The sequence below is a fragment of the Delphinapterus leucas genome, chromosome 5 (genome assembly GCF_059928025.1).
Source record: "Delphinapterus leucas isolate spDelLeu-1000000601 "Yukka" chromosome 5, BTC_Dleu_Yukka2, whole genome shotgun sequence".
Classification (NCBI taxonomy): Eukaryota; Metazoa; Chordata; class Mammalia; order Artiodactyla; family Monodontidae; genus Delphinapterus; species Delphinapterus leucas.
Genome location: NC_143133.1, coordinates 75,184,356 through 75,205,059, shown reverse-complemented (window position 1 = coordinate 75,205,059; position 20,704 = coordinate 75,184,356). Strand labels below are relative to the sequence as shown.

General features: G+C 35.4%; 1 protein-coding gene across 7 annotated transcripts in view; it reads right to left on the bottom strand.

The window, feature by feature from the left end:
- The window catches only part of EXOC1 (exocyst complex component 1), a 93,645-nt gene that overhangs the window by 47,021 nt on the left and 25,920 nt on the right, over positions 1–20,704 (bottom strand). For 6 of the 7 annotated variants that reach the window (XM_089911955.1, XM_089911956.1, XM_089911954.1 and 3 more), the window contains 3 exons: positions 15,076–15,225; positions 10,236–10,341; positions 5,791–5,835 (listed from right to left, as the gene is read on the bottom strand). In XM_089911955.1, coding sequence (XP_089768081.1) covers positions 5,791–5,835; positions 10,236–10,341; positions 15,076–15,225 — 301 coding nt within the window. The remainder of the gene's footprint in view (positions 1–5,790; positions 5,836–10,235; positions 10,342–15,075; positions 15,226–20,704) is intronic. The other variant, XM_022563876.3, reaches the window with a different exon arrangement.

The following is a 20,704-nucleotide window of genomic DNA, read 5'->3' as shown; positions in this document are numbered from 1 at the left end:
CCCCGCCGCAGCTTTCCCCACTTGGTGCCCATACGTTTGTTCTCCACATCTGTGTCTCAAGTGCTGCCCTGCAAACCGGTTCATCTGTACTATTTTTCTAGGTTCCACATATATGCATTAATATACAATATTTGTTTCTCTCTTTCTGACTTACTTCAATCTGTATGACAGTCTCTAGATCCATCCACATCTCAACAAATGACCCAATTTCGTTCCTTTTTATGGCTGAGTAATATTCCATTGGAATATATGTACCACATCTTCTTTATCCATTCATCTCTCAATGGGCATTTAGGTTGCTTCCATGACCTGGCTATTGCAATGAACATTGGGGTGCATGTGTCCTTTTGAATTATGGTTTTCTCTGGGTATATGCCCAGTAGTGGGATTGCTGGATCATAAGGTAATTCTATTTTTAGTTTTTTTAAGGAATCGCCATACTGTTCTCCATAGTGGCTGTATCCGTTTATATTCCCATCAACAGTGCAAAAGGGTTCCCTTTTCTCCACACCTGCTCCAGCATTTGTTTGCAGATTTTCTGATGATGCCCATTCTAACTGGTGTGAGGTGATAACTCATTGTAGTTTAGATTTGCATTTCCCTAATGATTAGTGATGCTGAGCAGCTTTTCATGTGCTTCTTGGCCAGCTGTATGTCTTCTTTGGAGAAATGTCTATTTAGGTCTTCTGCCCATTTTTGGATTGGGTTGTTTGTTTTTTTAATATTGAGCTGCATGAGCTGTTTATAAATTTTGGAGATTAATCCTTTGTCTGTTGATTTGTTTGCAAATATTTTCTCCCATTCTGAGGGTTGTCTTTTGGTCTTGCTTATGGTTTCCTTTGCTGTGCAAAAGCTTTGAAGTTTCATTAGGTCCCATTTGTTTACTTTTGTTTTTATTTCCATTACTCTAGGAGGTGGATCAAAAAAGATCTTGCTGTGATTTATGTCAAGCAGTGTTCTTCCCATGTTTTCCTCTAAGAGTTTTATAAGTGTCCGGTCTTAAGTTTAGGTCTTTAGTCCATTTTGAGTTTATTTTTGTGTATGGTGTTAGGGAGTATTCTAACTTCATTCTTTTACATGTAGCTGTCCAGTTTTCCCAGCACCACTTATTGAAGAGACTGTCTTCCCTTCATTGAATATCCTTGCCTCCTTTGTCATAGATTAGTTGACCATAGGTGCATGGGTTTATCTCTGGGCTTTCTATCCTGTGCCACTGATCTATATTTCTGTTTTTGTGCCAGTACCATATTGTTTTGATTACTGTAGCTTTCTAGTCTAGTCTGAAGTCAAGAGTCTGACTCCTCCAGCTCCGGTTTTTTCCCTCAAGACTGCTTTGGCTATTAGGGGTCTTTTGTGTCTCCATACAAACTTTAAGATTTTTTGTTCTAGTTCCGTTAAAAGTGCCATTGATAATTTGACAGGGATTGCACTGAATCTGTAGATTGCTTTGGGTAGTATAGTCATTTTCACAATATTGATACTTCCAATCCAAGAACATGGTATATCTCTCCATCTGTTGGCATCATCCTTAATTTCTTTCATCAGTGTCTTACAGTTTTCTGCATACAGGTCTTTTGCCTCCCTAGGAAGGTTTATTCCTAGGTATTTTATTATTTTGTTGCAACGGTAAATGGGAGTGCTTCCTTAATTTCTCTTTCAGATTTTTCATCATTAGTGTATAGGAATGCAAGAGATTTCTGTGCATTAATTTTGTATCCTGCAACTTTACCAAATTCACTGATTAGCTCTGGTAGTTTTCTGAGGGCATGTTTAGGATTCTCTATGTATAGTATCATGTCATCTGCAAACAGTGACAGTTTTACTTCTTCTTTTCCAATTTGTATTCCTTTTATTTCTTTTTCTTTTCTGATTGCCATGGCTAGGACTTCCAAAACTATGTTAAATAATAGTGGTGAGAGTGGACATCCTTGTATTTTCCTGATCTTAGAGGAAATGCTTTCAGTTTTTCACCATTGAGAATGATGTTTGCTGTGGGTCTGTTGCATATGGCCTTTATTACGTTGAGGTAGGTTCCCTCTATGCCCACTTTGTGGAGAGTTTTTATCATAAATGGGTGTTGAATTTTGTCAAAAGCTTTTTCTGCATCTATTGACATAATCATATGGTTTTTAGTCTTCAATTTGTTAATATGGTGTATCACATTGATTGATTTGCGTATATTGAAGAATCCTTGCATCCCTGGAATAAATCCCACTTGATCATGGTTTATGATCCTTTTTTTTTTTTTTTTTTTGTGGTACGCGGGCCTTTCACTGCTGTGGCCTCTCCCGTTGCGGAGCACAGGCTCCGGACGCGCAGGCTCAGCAGCCATGGCTCACAGGCCCAGGTGCTCCGCGGCATGTGGGATCCTCCCAGAACAGGCACGAACTCGTGTCCCCTGCATCGGCAGGCGGACTCTCAACCACTGCGCCACCAGGAAAGCCCTATACGATCCTTTTAATGTGTTGCTGGATTCTGTCTGCTAGTATTTTGTTGAGGATTTTTGCATCTACATTCGTCAGTGATACTGGTCTGTAATTTTCTTTTTTTGTAGTATCTTTGTCTGGTTTTGGTATCAGGGTGATGGTGGCCTCACAGAATGAGTTTGGGAGTGCTCCTTCCTCTGCAATTTTGTGGAAGAGTTTGAGAAGGATGGGTGTTAGCTCTTCTCTAAATGTTTGATAGAATTAACCTGTGAAGCCATCTGGTCCTGGACTTTTGTTTGTTGGTAGATTTTTAATCACAGTTTCAATTCCATTACTTGTTGATCTGTTCATATTTTCTGTTTCTTCCTGGTTCAGTCTTGGAAGGTTATATCTTTCTAAGAATTTGTCCATTTCTTCCAGGTTGTCCAGTTTATTGGCATAGAGTTGCTGGTAGTAGTCTCTAAGGATGCTTTGTATTTCTGCGGTGTCTGTTGTAACTTCTCTGTTTTCATTTCTAATTTTATTGATTTGAGTCCTCTCCCTCTTTTTCTTGATGAGTCTGGCTAATGGTTTATCAATTTTGTTTATCTTCTCAAAGAACCAGCTTTTAGATTTATTGATCTTTGCTATTGTTTTGTTTCTATTTCATTTATTTCTGCTCTGATCTTTATGATTTCTTTCCTTCTGCTAAGTTTGGGTTTTGTTTGCTGTTCTTTCTCTAGTTCCTTTAGGTTTAAGGTTACATTGTTTATTTGAGATTTTTCTTGTTTCTTGAGGTATGCCTGTATAGCTATAAGCTTCCCTCTTAGAACTGCTTTTGCTGCATCCCATTGTTTTGAATCGTCGTGTTTTCATTGTCATTTGTGTCTAGGTATTTTTTGATTTCCTCTTTGATTTCTTCAGTGATCTCTTGGTTATTTAGTAACTTAGTGTTTAGCCTCCATGTGTTTTTCACGTTTCTTCCTCTGTAATTCATTTCTAATCTCATAGTGTTGTGGTCAGAAAAGATGCTTCATATGATTTCAATTTTCTTAAATTTACTGAGGCTTGATTTGTGACCCAAGATGTGATCTATCCCGGAGAACGTTCCATACGCACTTGAGAAGAAAGTGTAATCTGCTGTTTTTGGATGGAATGTCCTATAAAAATCAATTAAATCTATCTGGTCTACTGTGTCATTTAAAGCTTTTGTTTCCTTATTTATTTTCATTTTGGATGATCTGTCCATTGGTGTAAGTGAGGTGCTAAAGTCCCCCACTATTATTGTGTTACTGTCGATTTCCTTTTTTACAGCTGTTCATAGTTGCCTTATATATTGAGGTGCTCCTATGTTGGGTGCATATATATTTATAATTGTTACATCTTCTTCTTGGATTGATCCCTTGATCATTGTGTAGTGTCCTTCCTTGTCTCTTGTAACATTCTTTAAAGTCTGTTTTATCAGATATGAGTATTGCTACTCCAGCTTCCTTTTGATTTCCATTTGCATGGAATATCTTTTTCCATTCCCTCACTTTCAGTCTGTCTGTGTCCCTAGGTCTGAAGTGGGTCTCTTGTAGACAGTATATATATGGGTCTTGTTTTTGTATCCATTCAGCAAGCCTGTGTGTTTTGGTTGGAGCATTTAATCCATTCACGTTTAAGGTAATTATTGATATGTATGTTCCTATGACCATTTTCTTAATTGTTTTGGGTTTGTTTTTGTAGGTCCTTTTCTTCTCTTGTGTTTCCCACTTAGAGAAGTTCTTTTAGCATTTGCTATATAGCTGGTTTGGTGGTGCTGAATTCTCTTAGCTTTTGTGTGTCTGTAAAGCTTTTGATTTCTCCATCGAATCTGAATGAGATCCTTGCCGGGTAGAGTAATCTTGGTTGCACGTTCTTCCCTTTCATCACTTTAAGTATATCATGCCACTCCCTTCTGGCTTGTAGAGTTTCTGCTGAGAAATCAGCTGTTAACCTTATGGGAGTTCCCTTGTATGTGATTTGTCATTTTTCCCTTGCTGCTTTCAATAATTTTTCTTTGTCTTTAATTTTTGCCAATTTGAGTACTATGTGTCTCAGTGTGTTTCTCCTTCGGTTTATCCTATGTGGGACTTGCTGTAGTTCCTGGACTTGGGTGGCTATTTCCTTTCCCATGTTAGGGAAGTTTTCGACTATAATCTCTTCAAATGTTTTCTCGGGTCCTTTCTCTCTCTCTTCTCCTTCTGGAACCCCTGTAATGCGAATGTTGTGTTTAATGTTGTCCCACAGGTCTCTTAGGCTGTCTTCATTTCTTTTCATTCTTTTTTCTTTATTCTGTTCTGCAGCAGTGAATTCCACCATTCTGTCTTCCAGGTCACTTATCCGTTCTTCTGCCTCAGTTATTCTGCTATTGATTCCTTCTAGTGTAGTTTTCATTTCATTTATTGTATTGTTCATCTCTGTTTATTTGTTCTTTAATTCTTCTACATCTTTGTTAAACATTTCTTTCATCTTCTAGATCCTTGCCTCCATTCTTTTTACGAGGTCCTGGTTTATCTTCACTATCATTATTCTGAATTCTTTTTCTGGAAGGTTTCCTCTCTCCACTTCATTTAGTTGGTTTTCTGGGGTTTTATCTTGTTCCTTCATCTGGTACATAGCCCTCTGCCTTTTCATCTTGTTTATCTTTCTGTGAATGTGGTTTTTGTTTCACAGGCTGCAGGACTGTAGTTCTTCTTGCTTCTGCTGTCTCTCCTCTGGCGGATGAGGCTATCTAAGAGGCTTGTGCAGGTTTCCTCCATTGTTAACTATATTAATATGGGACATGTGAGTTTAGGTATAAAGAAAGGTATCTATCGTAGCCATGGGGAAAAATGATAACAATATGTCTGGACAATATCCTACATACATAAAAGAATTAAAAGATTCCATTTACAAGAAAATGTGATGTTTTTACTATAATTAAATTTAAACAATAAAAACATTTTATTCTTCTTGAATATTTCTCAGCTAACCTGCATTATCTGCTTATGGTCAGGAGGGACAAATGACATATTAAGTGATAAAAAGGTATAAGGACAATTAGAGATAAACTTTGGTTTCATTATGCAAAATCTGACCATACCTACAAGAATTTTTATAGTTTCTAAACACAGCCTGAAAACAAAAGTATAATGGTTAAGACTTTTTATAAATTGCTGACTACCCACCAAATATTTTAAATTATATTATGTATTTCTTGGATGTAGTCATACCACTACCATTATGTTGTTTTTCTTTCACCAATACCTGGCAACTCAGAGAAATCAGTATTTTTGGTGTACCTTTTTTCAAGAAAAATAACTAATTTCTAGACAAACAAACATGCATTGAGAATACCTACTAATACACTAAGCATACTCACTCTCTGTTTCCTGTTTGACAGCACTTTCTTTTCGAGGCAGTGTAGCTGTGATGGATTAGGTTGCAAGCATCAAAGACAAAGACAAGTTAATAAACTGCAATTTGCACAAACCATGCACAAGAGGAAGTTAAAGCTCTAGTTTTAAAGACACATGCAAAGAACCATGAGCATCAAGTAACGAGAAATGCAACGTATGTTTAGTTGGTCAGCTATTGTTTGAAAAATTATATGAGAGAAAAAACTTTACTAGTCTTTTAATGTACTGTTTTATGCAAATATTCAGGTAAAAATATCTACATCTGTAAGCCTCCCCCACACTTTTAAAGGATTTTTTTTAAGTTTATTGAGCCGATGTACTTAAATTTAAAGACTATATTTGCAAGTATTGTTTTCTGAAGAAAACAGAGCTCAAGTAAATAATTTAATACAGTGAAAATTTATCAGAATGAAGTTGTAGATTTAGACTTTAAATGCATTAACACTCTTGTATTCACTGAAAGCTCCTGAAAGGAATCTCCACTGTACTAAATAATTGTATACTCCATCTGACAGAACATTATACGAGTGGGGCTTTAAAACCATTTTAGAATAACAACCTGAACTACTAAGAAACTTAAACTGGCTTTGTGAACACCGAGAATGAAAGGTATGTATAAAAATACTAATTATTAGGAGATGGGTAGATGGAAGGGTAAAGCTGAGGGAACAGGTTTAATGGAGGAACTGGAGCTCTTTTAGGGTCATCTGGCATTTCTTTTATCTAAAATCTCTCTCTAATATTTATTAGATCAATTGTAGAGATCATCTTGTGAAACATTCTAAACCCAAATTAGAAATTAATTTGAAAGGCAAAGAAAGAAATTACAGAATGAAACAGAAAATTAAAGAATATAACTCTAATCTAGAAATATTTAAAAAATAGAAAACAATGTGTCAACTGTCACTATTCCTGCCAAACTTCAAGGCAAAATCCCAAGTATGAACTACTAACTTGCCACACCAGAGACATGTGAATGTTCCCAGCCTTGGCTACCCGAAGCTCAAGGGAATATGAAACAATAAGGCTGGACATTAAAGTGGCAAGCAAGGAGGGATGTGCTGGAGCTACTAGTTGGCCATCCTGAATAGTACCTTCTGGTGGCCTTAAGTTGTCACTCTACTAAGTTCACCAATTCCAGAGCAAAGCCTAATGCTTTATATATACACACACACATACATATTTCAGTAGTCAATAAAGAATACAGAGTTACTAGTAGTGCCCCATTTGGGGCTCATAAAAACTGTATATTATCACCAACAAGCAACAATATGCTGGTAAACTTTTAAATATCTTTAAATAATTCCTGCTAGACTATAAGCTTCAAGAGGGTAGGGCCTTTGCTCATTGCTGGATTCTCAGTACCTAGCAGTGCTTATTACATAACAGGTAATTAATAAACATTTATTGAATGAATCTTCCAGTCAGGACTAAATTCAGTCTTTCATTCAAGACTCCCTTTGGAATCAACAAGATTTCTTAATTTAGTGGAGAAACAATGAAAAAATGTTTCAGGCATATCAATTTAAAATTTTGCATTATAAATATGAGGAAGTAATTATGTAAATGTATATGTTAATGGACTTAAATAATATATGTATCTATGTCTATTTCAGCTGCAGAAAGAAAAAAAAGAAGCAAATTAAAAAATAATTACTAAATTTCGTTTTCCTGACTTTTCATTAAGTACATCTGTAGAATACAAAGGGAAAACAAAACACCAAAGTGTCAATCTTGGGGGGGAAATTCACCTTTGAGGATATCAAAGTAAACCTACAGATCAAAAAAGGCAGACCTACAAAAAGTCCTTATCACAAAGAAAAAGTACTTTACTGGCATTTTAACATTATTTTAAATTATTTGAACTAAGTAGATGTTAAAGACTTGAGTCAAGAGTGATTGAAAAAGAGAGAATTCCCCTGAATCTCCATGACTATACTGACTACACAATTTCCTTTTGTAAAACACATTCAATCTGACTTCCTACTCTTATTAGTATCTGTGACCCAGCATTTCCACAGCAAGTCAAAAACAAAACAAATTAAAATTTTACTCATAATTACTTAATTTTAATTCATTGAAAAGTTATCTTCCCAAAGTTTTAGATGTTCCTTCTAATTATAATTACTACTAAAAACTAATTTAAACATAATTTATATCACTGAAAAGATACCTTTAGAAAGTTTACATTCTACCTATTTAAGAACTTCTTAAGCCATTTGTATTTACCTGGAAATTTATTTTTAAATGTTGACTAACAAGTTAGATCTTCAAAGGTGAACAAAACCGCTTTTATCTTCTGAATTGTTTATTATTTAGTTTTTCTTCTCTTGTAACTGATAATATCAAAGTAATAGAAACTATAATTTTTTTGATTACATCAACTGTTACAAATTACTCTCCTATTCTCTTTTAATAGATACATAGAAGAGATATAATTTTAACACTGTTTTAAAACTATAAAAGTATCTTCTGTATCTTGTATTAGGTTAATTAAAAAAAATTTTTAACAAGATAATTAAAGAACTTCTCAAGGGGTAAGAAAAGTAAAAACGTAACATTTCAGGTTAATGCAATGATACCATTAAGATACTACTGTACTTGATTTAAATTAGATTTCTATTATGTCATTTATCTCAATGAGAATCTTAGGCTTGATAAACTATTATGATATCGGCATTAATAACCTCCTGAGGAGATAATTTTAGAAAGATTTCTCTTTTACTTCAGTTTTCACTGTAGAAGAGTTCTCTCAAAATAAAATGGTTCACTAACAAGTGGTGACAAATATACTAAATGAAAACATTAAACATGTAACTGTATTAATATGTCATTTACTAAAAAAAAAAGTATAACATACCCATGGTGAAACATTAACAAGGATATAAACACACTGCTTTTTAAGAACAATTAACCTTTAGGATGAGTTAGCATTTCTGTTTCCAAAAGCCTATTGTCCCAAGATTCTTATCAGTGTCTTTACCAAGTGTAATCAATGCATTTGTACACAGATTCAAACCATTTAAAGAATCTGGACTAGTATCATCAATATATTAGTGTTGGATTTAAAAAACAACCACAGGGCTTCCCTGGTGGCGCAGTGGTTGAGAGTCCGCCTGCCGATGCAGGGGACATGGGTTCGTTCCCCGGTCCGGGGAAGATCCCACATGCCGTGGAGTGGCTAGGCCCGTAAGCCATGGCCGCTGAGCCTGCGCATCCGGAGCCTGTGTTCCACAACGGGAGAGGCCACAACAGTGAGAGGCCCGCATACCGCAAAGAAAAACCAACCACAAATCAGTGTGATTCACACGAAATAATTACCCACTAAAGATAGTCTTCTTTGTCCTAAAGAAAAGAATGGAAAGATGAGCTATCAATTTGAAGCCTATCTCCTGATCACGGAAGTTGCTTAGGGCATAGGCTCCTTTCAACAAGCAAATGCTAAACTCATGGTTCTAAAGGGGAGCTATGCAGACACACTGAGTACACACTGTAGCCATTTAAGGCCAGGTTTTGACTTGAGTAGGCACAGAACTCCATCCAAAAGGAAGTCCAGAGATGGGTACATGCAAGAGCAGAATGTGGCCTCGGCAAATCACTTCCTCGCAACTTGATACTTTCACTGGTTATCCTTTTAAATCATATTTTTGATTGTTTTAACATATTTAGAAGCAACAAAAACCAACTTGTTTCAAAAATATCTCTTTGGAAAAATAAGGTATAATTACAGGAGAAATTTTGGTGACATTTTTATAGCCCCTTGGCAGGGGAGAAAACACTTAAAACCTTTTTGATTCAAAATAGCCAGTGAGAAGTAAGAAGCCAGGAATCACTTTCACTTCCCTGTGGAGAGCAATGACTTAAGAGATCACAGACTTGCCTCCAACTGTTATGAAAGGTCTTTTAGGAAATCAGAAACTGAACTTTCAATATGTGTCTCTTAGTTTAGTTCTTTTCTCTACCAGACTGCACTTCGTTTTCTGGTCAACTGCTTCTCCTATGAATATACACAGTTATCCCTCGGTTACTGTGCAGGATTGGTTCCAGCACCCGTCGTGGATATCAAAATCCATGGATGCTCAAGTCCCATAGGTGGTCCTCCATATCTATGGGTTGCACAGCTGCGGATATGAGGCTAATTGTACTTTTAAACATAGCATGAATACACAATTGCTGTCAGATTCACACACTGCAGAATTTTAATTAGTAAAAAAACGTATTTACAGACATAAATATTTTTTCTATGAAATACCTATAAATTAAACCAATGCATTAGATTTACTCTTTCATTAATTCTACTGTATCTCCTTCCACCTTGCCTAAAAAGTCTCAGAATTATTTGTCATAAATAAAAATAAAACCATTTTTAATAGAATAGAAAACAAGGGACTGAGGTGCCTAAGCTTACCAAACTTCTTGCTTTCTTTAGTTGTGCCAGTCATCTTGATCTTTGCAACTTCAAAGAAATCTTTAATTTCTCTCTCATAGAGTCGTGATAAATAATCCATGTAATTCTTAAAAAGAAAAGTAAGATGTACTTCTTATTAATAAAACAAACATAACAATTTCCATTTTCCACCCCCCCCACCACCAAGTCCTTTGTGCTTGTTCTGAATTTTGTGGTCTTAAAATTTTTTTTTATTTTTTTTAATACAGCAGGTTCTTAGTAATACGTATTGGTGTATATATGTCAATCCTGATCTCCCAATTCATCAACCCCCCCCGCATCCCGGCTTTCCCCACTTGGTGTCCCTACGTTTTTTTCTATATATGTGCTCTTAAAATTTTGATGCATTTCATAGGATATAAAAAGAAGGCTATTTTCTGTCCTTTAAAAAATTTAAACACATAACATTAAGAATTTACAAAAATATGAAGTTGAACATAACCACACTTACATTTTCATTTTTATGTATTACCTTTCACATACTTTAAATATAATTGCAATCATACTGTATAGGGTATTTGGGTTACAGCAATTATGTTTCTCCAGTCTCACACTCTAATGATTGCACAGTATTACGCTTTGTTGATGTGCCACAATTTAGTAAACCAATCTCCTAACACAGGCCACTTAAGTGGTTTCAATGTTTTGCTATGATAGACAATGTTACAATAAGCTTTTCATCTCTAATGAACTGCTTCCTTGGGATCATTTCCTAAGGGTGGAATTATAGTGCCAAAGAATAAGGGAATCTTTATAACTCTTCCTCCATACTGCCATGTTGCTTTAAAAACAATTATACCAATAGACAGTGTCAATGGCAATGAAGAAGTACACTGAGTTTTACCATACCTTGCCAGCATGGGGTATTACATTACCCCCAAATAGGTTACTTTCAACAAGAATTTAATTAATACATCTTACAGTTTTCATAATTAAATAATTTATTTTTAAAAAAGCAAATTTAATTTATTCTAGTTCAAATAAAAAAATTATTTAACATGAAAACTCATTTCTTCATCATATTTGCTTGTCATCACATAAAAACATCTTATACCCTTACGAAAGATTCTTCAACAGTGGGAGACCATGTATTTTTCCAAGTCCTAAGTTAAACGCCATATGTAGAGTTTCACTAAATTTAAATAAATCTACAGCAGAAAAACTGTTGTACCTAGCTATTCTTTTAAATTTATTATGGAATCTACGCTTCAACTTCCTTTATTATTTCAAATTAACATACCCAGTTTTAGAGCAGGTTTACTTTGCTTTAAACATCAGATGCACCTTTCAAAGGTATACATTATTTAAATATTTGTATACTGATTCATAGTCCACCACTGATTTTTTTTTAGATATTTTATAGATATATCCTTATAAAACAATTTTTGGATAAAACATAATATAGATCCTGCTTTTGTCTATCTGTAGGCCATATACATTCTCACAGTCTCTGTAAGAAAATTAGTCAAACAGGAAATTCTTTCCTGTGATCTTTGTGTAACTTTAAATGGAAATATAAATTAAAATATACCCTAAAATTATTCCTATTTCATTGGGCTGTTTCACATTTTCAGCATCTCATTTTTTCAAGTTTAAATTCTCATAAAAATATTGATCACTGCAAATAATTGTAAAGGACTGACAAATGGGAAATTAGCTTCTTACAATTCATAAAATCTTCATTAGTGGTTTCTACTCAAATCACTCAATATTACAGACTGCATTCCAATACCCCAATTGTTTAAAGAGCAAATTATGACCCAAGCAATTTAAACAGTTTCAAAACAGCTATTTTGGTATTTTGAAAACAGTGATTTGAGCAGACTACTGAAAATCATCTTCGTTTTCAATGCAATTCAAATGACTGAATAGCTTCCCCCAGGTCCTCAACAGAATTCACTAGTGGGAAAGGCCACAGGCAGTGTGACTCTCAGTTCATTCATTTACCAAATTCTGACAGATATCTCTCACTGTGAGTACGTATTCTTCTTAGCACCTTGTATACAGCACCTTACTTAAAATTTAACTATTATGAGTATAAATACTGTTATTTCAGGTAGTGTTTTCAACTTTATTTTGTGCTGACTGTAGAGCCTTACAGATAACTCCGTGTTTTACTTTCTCTTTACACAAAAAGAAAATTCCACAAATGTAAAACTGAGGTTAAGAGAAGATGTCTGAGCAATCTTCAAGACTGACTGCCAACCTCAGGGGGCTAATTAGGAGAGGAAAGCTCATTTCCTACCTGAGCATGGATGGACCATCTCCATTATGAATTGCCCTACATGCATAACCCAGAGCCACCACTGGCGAGGAAGGACTCTGACAGCAGAGCTCATTACATGACCAAGGCACCTCTATTTTCCTTAAGCTCTAATTATGTATACCAAAAATCAGGGCTTTGCTTAGATTCAGCCATAAGTAGAGTTGGGGCAGGGTCTAGTGATTCTTATCCCTCAAGAATTTAAAACAGGCATTTCCTGGTCCTGCCAGAAAGTGTGAGCTGTGTACACCCAACCAAGTGCAAAGAGTACCTGGATTTAATTATTTCTTACTAAAGAAACACTGGTTTAGTCTGTTTCCTTCTTTCATTCCTTTCTTCCTTCTTTCTTTTTAATAAAATCCTGTTTAGGAAAACACTTCAGCTACCAAATTAGATTATGAGGCATAAAATACATGGTCTGTCAAAAGTTCAGAACACAGGATCAAGTAATATTCCTGGGAAATAAGTCAATTTCATTTAAAAAATCATATTGTCAGTTAAAAATATTCTGTGAGCAGAAAATGATTCCATAATTCAGTGCTAGATTGGCTATCGTCATGTTTCTTCACTTTAAATTACATTCATGAATACATTATATATAAAGATAGGGCAATAATACTCACTGAGAACACAATTAGGCAAAAAAGCTTACTGAGTATTTTACTCATTTGAATACTCACTAGGGGACAAAGCACTTGTTGGCACAAAACTCTTAAGGAGATGTAACCATGTTTAATTATCCAAAATATTAATCCTCTTACAACTTCAAAAGGCAAAGATTCCAGTAATGCAAATATTTTTCTTTAAGCTATCTACATATCAGAATTCTGCTGAATCAAAACAAAACAAAACAACACGCAACAGTAGAGTACTGAACCCATGGGTTCCTGCTACGATGGCCATGTATCTAAGTCAGATCGTGTCATTCCACTACTCAAAGCCCACCAACACCACTCCCCCATCTCCCTCAAAGTAAAAGCCAAATCCTTACAATGGTGCACAGTCTCTTCCAGATCTGCCCTGCCACACCCACCTTACCTCTCCCACCTGCCCTTCTAATCCTGAACCTGGCTCGCTGTGCTCCAACTACACTGGCCTCCTCATGCTCCTCAAGTGCTCCAGGCTGCTCTTGCCTTGGGGCACTTGCACTGTGCTGGGAAAGCTTTCCCTAGAAACTCCCACTGCTCACTCCTCCTTGTTTTTAAAATCTGTGCTCAAATGTCACCTTCTCATGACACCTTCTCTGACCATCCTTTTTGAAACTGCAAACCTTTCTGACATCCTGGCATTCCCTGCTTTATTTTCTCTAGAGTCCTCAGCAGTACTTTCCAACAGGCTATACAACTGACCTTTGTGTCAGTCCTTCTCCACCGGCATATGCACTCTGAACAGGCAAGTGTTCACCTACTTCCTTCAGCGCTGCATCTCTAGAGCTTACCACAGTGTTAGCACATAACAGGTGCTCAATTCATTTGCTTAATGAATATATGAATGACTCTTATCTTGTCCACTTGCTGATATTTAGTCAGTGGTATATACCACTGTTCTAATCTCCAAGTCTAGCAAGTTTGGCATCATCCCGTCCCTTGTCTTTGGATTCTCTCTCTTTTGGTTTATATTCTCTATTCCTATTATCATCTTTCTGGTTCAAGATTTCATTTCATTTCAGTTATTACATTAAGTTCTAAATTAGTTTCCCCCATCTAGGCTTTTCCCATGTGTGAAGAATGCTGTTAGGTCTCAAGGCTCAGATTCTTTAACCTAACTTCTCACTCTTCCAGAATACGGAATTTCTGCTTTAATCAGGCTTGCCTTCTTATAGTCCTGGGAAAAGGGCATATTTTCCCACTTTTGTCTGCACATCTTGCTCCTCATCCCTGGAATGCCCTTCCTCTTATTTCTGGCTAATTTAATTCCACTCATTACTTAAAAGTCAATTCAAGTCCAATGTTTTCCATTAAGTTTTCTCCCGTGGCTTCCGTTCATGGATCTCCCTTCTCTAAACTGCCACATATTTAAACTCATTTCCAGTTTAGCACTTAATTTTCGGCTGATTGTTTTAATTATAATTGCTCTTCCCAGTTGTCCCACAACCAGGAATAGAAATACCATGTTTCTGTGTGCCTAGAAGAGTGGAATGTTTGCTTAATAAAGAGGCACACTGCACTTGCTTAAAAGAACAGATTATAGATTCTTAGAGGGCAAATGTCTCACAGCATCTTCATACTCCCTAGTTTCTATATTGTATATAAAGAAACTCAGGAAATAATTATAGCATTTAACTAAACTGAATGATGCTTCAGGCTACAGTATGGCCTAAAACTACATTATATTGGAAGTTCAAAATCTAGCTCTTCTCCACCCAAGTAAATAAAATAAATGTCCTCCCTGGCTAATGAGCACTTAGAAATTCAATTATTTCCTACTTTGCCAAGAATATACAATAGTATTTCAAATGTCACCCGGGGAACTGAACACATGGCCTCTTGATTCTAAAAGATTATGCTCTATACTCAGTAACTGGCATCAAATCCATACCTTTGTTAGTCCCTCATATTTTCCATAATCGGTACTCTTTAGCCACTCCATCAGTTTGGCATATCGGAGCAAGTCTCTATGAAATGGATGATGATTAGGTAAAGTCAGTTCAACAGAGTGCTGAGCAAGAGTTGAACTCTGATCATGGCCCTAGAATGAGTAAGTAAGTAAATAAATATCATAGACAGTATAAAGAAACATTGTTGTAACTAAAAATTCTAAACAGTGATCAAATATGGCCAAGCAAAACCAACAGCACATAGAAAAATAAGAACTGAGTACTTACTTGGCTTCTTTTATCATCCTGTGTATGTGAACTGAACACCACCACCATTGAACAGTCATAAACACATAAGAGTGGTTCTCTGATAAATCAACTACTTGTTTTATCTTCTAAAGGAGTTGAGAATGAATGTTTTAATCAAGCTTGCCTCTCCCGTATCATTTTACAATTTACTAAGCAAATAAATATCATGATACAAACAGTATTAAGAAACACAGCAAATAAGGAAGTCATTCAAAACAAATTGTCTACATCTACGGTATTTCCATTGGAGTCTACAATATTTAAAGCAACAAATGAAAATATATAGGATATAGAATATCGGAACTAGGAAGGACTACAGATGACTATAACCTGGGCTTTCCAGGATAACCCCTAAAAATAATGTAATTTTAATTTTCCCAATGATCTGTTAAGCAAATCAATATATGATTTTGTTTTTCATCCTTGACATGACTTATATAAATTAATAAGTTTTCAAACAGCCTGAGACAGATAATGCTTTCTGACTTTTGTTTTAGAGTATATGGAACTAGTAGATCATCTGATCCAATAGAAAAATTGAAGAACAAATTGAAACTCAAAGAGTTAAGTGATTTGCACAGGTCACACAGGAGGAAAGCTAGAATGTGAACCTTAGTCATCTGAGTCTCACTTCTGTTTTCTTTTAAAAACATGTCAAACAAAATCATTTTAACCAGACTCAAAAATTGCCAAAGGTCAATACAAACATTACATTACAGAAATGTTTTCTAATGGCCACATCAGAAGGATGACTGGGATTCCATTATATCACAGATATTAGACACTAAGCATAAATAGATATTATAGTTTTAAGTCTGCTAAGGTCTCCAAATTGTCTTAACTAGTTACACTGACTAAAAGCAAAGAACATTTGACAAAACTGTTATAGCTTATAAATGTTTTTCATTCTGTCTTTATTAATAACAATATTAGATATCTTTTCATTATCCCAATCTTCCTCATTAATTTTTCTCAATGACTTAAGACTCAAAATCATTGTTTATGTTCTTCTACAACTGTGTACTCAGACCATTACATGTTAAGTTATATTATTTAATTTAATGTCAGGAAAGCTCTTCAATTAAAAACCTTCACTTCTCCTGCAAAATGGAAGAGTTAACATTTATAGAGGATTTTACAGTTTACAAAGATCTTTCACATATATTACTATTCAAAGCTTTCTTTTGCAACAGCATTTTAAAGATCACCATCATTTGAAAATTCACTGATATAAAGAACATCATTACCTTCAAACTATTACTATTAAGATAGATTAAATGTTATTAGTGTTAACAGAAAGATTTTAGAGAAAATGGTTCCAAAATACCTATAGGAAACAGGAAAATCAAATACTTAAATTGTTTAGTTCAATCAATAATATAGAGGGACTTCCCCCGTGGTCCAGTGGTAAAGAATCCACCTTCCAATGCAGGGGACAGGGGTTCAGTCCCTGGTAGGGAAACTAAGATCCCACACGCCGCTGGGCAACTAAGCCAGTGTGCCGCAACTACTGAGCTTGTCCGCCTCAACAAGAGAGCCCATGTGCCACAAACTACAGAGCCTGCACGCCACAACTACAGAGCCCACGTGCACTGGAGCCCGTGAGCCACAACTAGAGAGAGAAAACCCGCACGCCACAACTACAGAGAAGCCTGCGTGCCACAATGAAGAGCCCGCATGCCTCAATAAAGACCTCACGTGCCACAACTAAGACCCGACGCGGCCAAAAAAAATAAAGAAAAAAAAAAAAAGAAAACGATCACATCTAGAACTCAAATGTGCTAAGAATTTTATTCTTTATATATTTTTAAAATTAAGACATTGTTTAAAGTTTCTTATTATAAATAAGTAAATTAGTAACAATAACAATACCATGCTAGGTTCTTTATATATATAAATTCTAATCCTTATAATAACTCTGCAGACTACTTTTCTCCTCATTTAAAAAATAGCAAAACCCTATTATTAACATAATTTTAAAATAATATACTAGATTTTTTCCAAATTAAGCTAAAACAAATACGTTTTCTAGGAACTTAGTGAATTATAAATTTTCATTAGTGTGTATGTATATATAATATATATTATTATACTATAACAATATGTATTATTATAATATATAATATATATTATATATATTATATATAATATATAATATATATAATATATATACATATACCTAGAATTTATAATAAAATTAGCTAATTTTGAACACTTTACTAAAACCAAGCACTGTTCTAAGTGCTGACCATATAACAACACATTAATCCTCATACCAACCCTATGAAGTAGGTATTTTTATTACCCCCATTCATTTGATAGGGCAACTAAGATGGCCAAAGAGGTTCACTTGCCCAAGGTCACCCAGGCAGCAGAATCAGGATTTGGAATCCAGGAAACTTGGCTCCAGCATCCATACTCTTAAACACTTTGCTTTACTGACCTTCTAACAGAAATGACACATTCATGTTAAATACTGAGCAAATTTTCAAGATTTGGGAACTCTTTCTATGTTATGGCATGTGTATTTTTATTTTCTTAAAGGAAAAAGAAAATATGAGCAAAGTTTCAACAAACATGAAAACCGATCTTAAGTACACAGTCCCTTCTAAGTTTTTAACCACATCAACCTATGTTTAGAAGATTGTGAAATGTGATTAAGGAAATAATTTTTGTGGCACGAACTGAATATTGTTGGTTTATTACACAGGTTTTATTTTGCTATATGATGTTTCTGTAAATACATGTTGAAAGAAAAATTTCCAAATTTAAGCATATAGCAAAACCTCCCACAACTTCAGTTTTTTCCTGGCTGTACTTTTAGCTCAGTGCATAATTGGTCTTATCATGTTGCTAAAAGTGGAGCACAGAATCATGAGGTCTCTGTAGAACCAAAGGGGGAAAAGGGGCAGAGAACGGTTATCCTTTCAAGACAAATCTTTCAAAAAACCAAAAAATTTTTTACAATGACATATCCCTTCTGCAAATACTTCCTCAATTTTATTAGCCTTAATTTGATTGCCTGCTTCCAATATCAGAATCCTAATTAGTGTAACTGGTCTGATTCCCCCAGATGAATATATTTCTAGATACATGAATCCCTAGTAAATGTGTAAGTTATGGGTAAGAGTCTATCATTTCAATGGAAGCTGAGTATGTAAAAAGATCTAAAAGAGCCAAAAAAATCTGCCAATTGTTAAAAATATTACTCATATTACAGTAAGAAGTGAATATTAAAAACACATTTCAAGTTTCATTAAAATATAGCTATGTGGACATATTACTGTGAAAGTTGCGTCACAGAGAGTGTGCTCTGAATCAGTGATTCCCAAATATGAAGATGTTCTCACTGGCCTGCAGCAATAAGAAAACAAGAAAAGGATGGGAGCCAGTTTCTCATAAAGGTAAATGTATTAATTTAGAAAGTCTGAAATTATGTTCTTCCTTTTCTTTTAGTACCAAATGTCATTTTAAAAATAAAACGATAGTGAAAGCAGATGGAGATATTTCTTTTTTAAGGTTTTTACTTGGTAAAATAAATTGGTGACTTGGTCAGTCTCCAAATTTAATTTTATTGATGTGCGAATTTTTAAAAAGACCAGAAATCAGTGTTCTTAAATCGCTGTTATGTTGTGGTCATTAGATTATTTCCACCAGATTCTTCTGTACAGTAGTTATAATATTATACCTATACATTTGCTATAAATTGCATTGCAAGAACTCTGTTCAAGACTTGTCTTAATCTGTGATGCCATATCTGACTATTTAAATCCTCAGTAAACTCACTTTTGATTAAACCTCTTTAGCACTTATACATATGAATATTATGTATATGTGGCTATACAATTAGCAATTTAATATACAAGCGTATCTCATTTTATTGTGCTTTGCTTTTACTGCGCTTTGCAGAAATTGCATGTTTTACAAATTGAAGGTTTATGGCAACGCTGTGTCAAGCAAGTGTACTGGCGCCATTTTTCTAAAAGCATTTACTCACTGCATGTCTCTGTGTCACTCTTTTTTTTTTTTTTTTTTTTTTGCGGTATGCGGGCCTCTCACTGTTGTGGCCTCTCCCGTTGCAGAGCACAGGCTCCGGACGCGCAGGCTCAGCAGCCATGGCTCACGGGCCCAGCCACTCCGTGGCATGTAGGGATCTTCCTGGACCGGGGCACGAACCCGTGTCCCCTGCATCAGCAGGCGGACTCTCAACCACTCTGCCACCAGGGAAGCCCCTTAAGTCTTATTATTTAAGAAATAACATTTTGTAAGGCCACAGCTGCCATAGATATAGTGATTCCTCTGACAGACCTGGGTAAAGACAACTGAAAACCTGTTGGAAAGGATTCACCACTCTAGATGCCATTAAGAACATTCATGATTCATGAGAAGAGATCAAAATATCAACATTAACAGGAGTTTTGGAAGAAGCTGATTCCAACCCTCATGAATGACTTTGAGGGGTTCAAGACTTCAGGAGAGGAAGTAACTACAGATGTGGTAGAAATAGCAAGAGAACTAGAATTAGAAGTGGAGCCTGAAGATGTGACTGAATTGCTATAATCTCACTTAATGGATTTTAACGGATGAGGAGTTGCTTCTTATGGCTGAGCAAAGAAAGTGGTTTCCTGAGATGGAATCTACTCCTGGTGAAGATGCTGTGAAGACTATTGAAATGACAACAAAGGATTTAGGCTATCACATAAACTTAGTTGATAAAACAGCGGCAGGATTTGAGAGGACTGACTCCAGTTTTGAAAGAAGTTCTACTGTGGGTAAAATGCTATCACCAGCATTGCATGCCCCAGAGAAATTGTTTGGGAATGGAAAAGTCAATCATTATAGCAAACTTCATTGTCTTATTTTTAAAAAATGCCATAGCCACCCCACTCTTCAGCAACCACCACCTTGATCCCTCAGTGCCGTCAACATCGAGGAAAGACCCCCCACCAGCAAAAATATTATGACTCATTGAAGGCTCAGATGATGGTTAGCAATTTTTAGAAATATTTTGTAAATTAAGGTGTGTACATTTTGTTAGACATAATGCTATTGTACACTTAATAGGCTACAATATAGTGTAAACATAAATTTTACATGCACTGGGAAACAAAAAAATTTGTGTGACTTGCTTTATTGAGATATTCACTTTATTGTGGTGGTCTGGAACTGAACCTTCAATGTCTCCAAGGTACTCTGTATACACTGCTGTAGAGCTTTAAGTACATTACTTTTAACACCTCCTCACAAGCATCTTGAGGGTGGGAGTCATTTCTTATTCTTATATATGGATGACAGCGAGTACAAAACAGGCATGCAATAAAA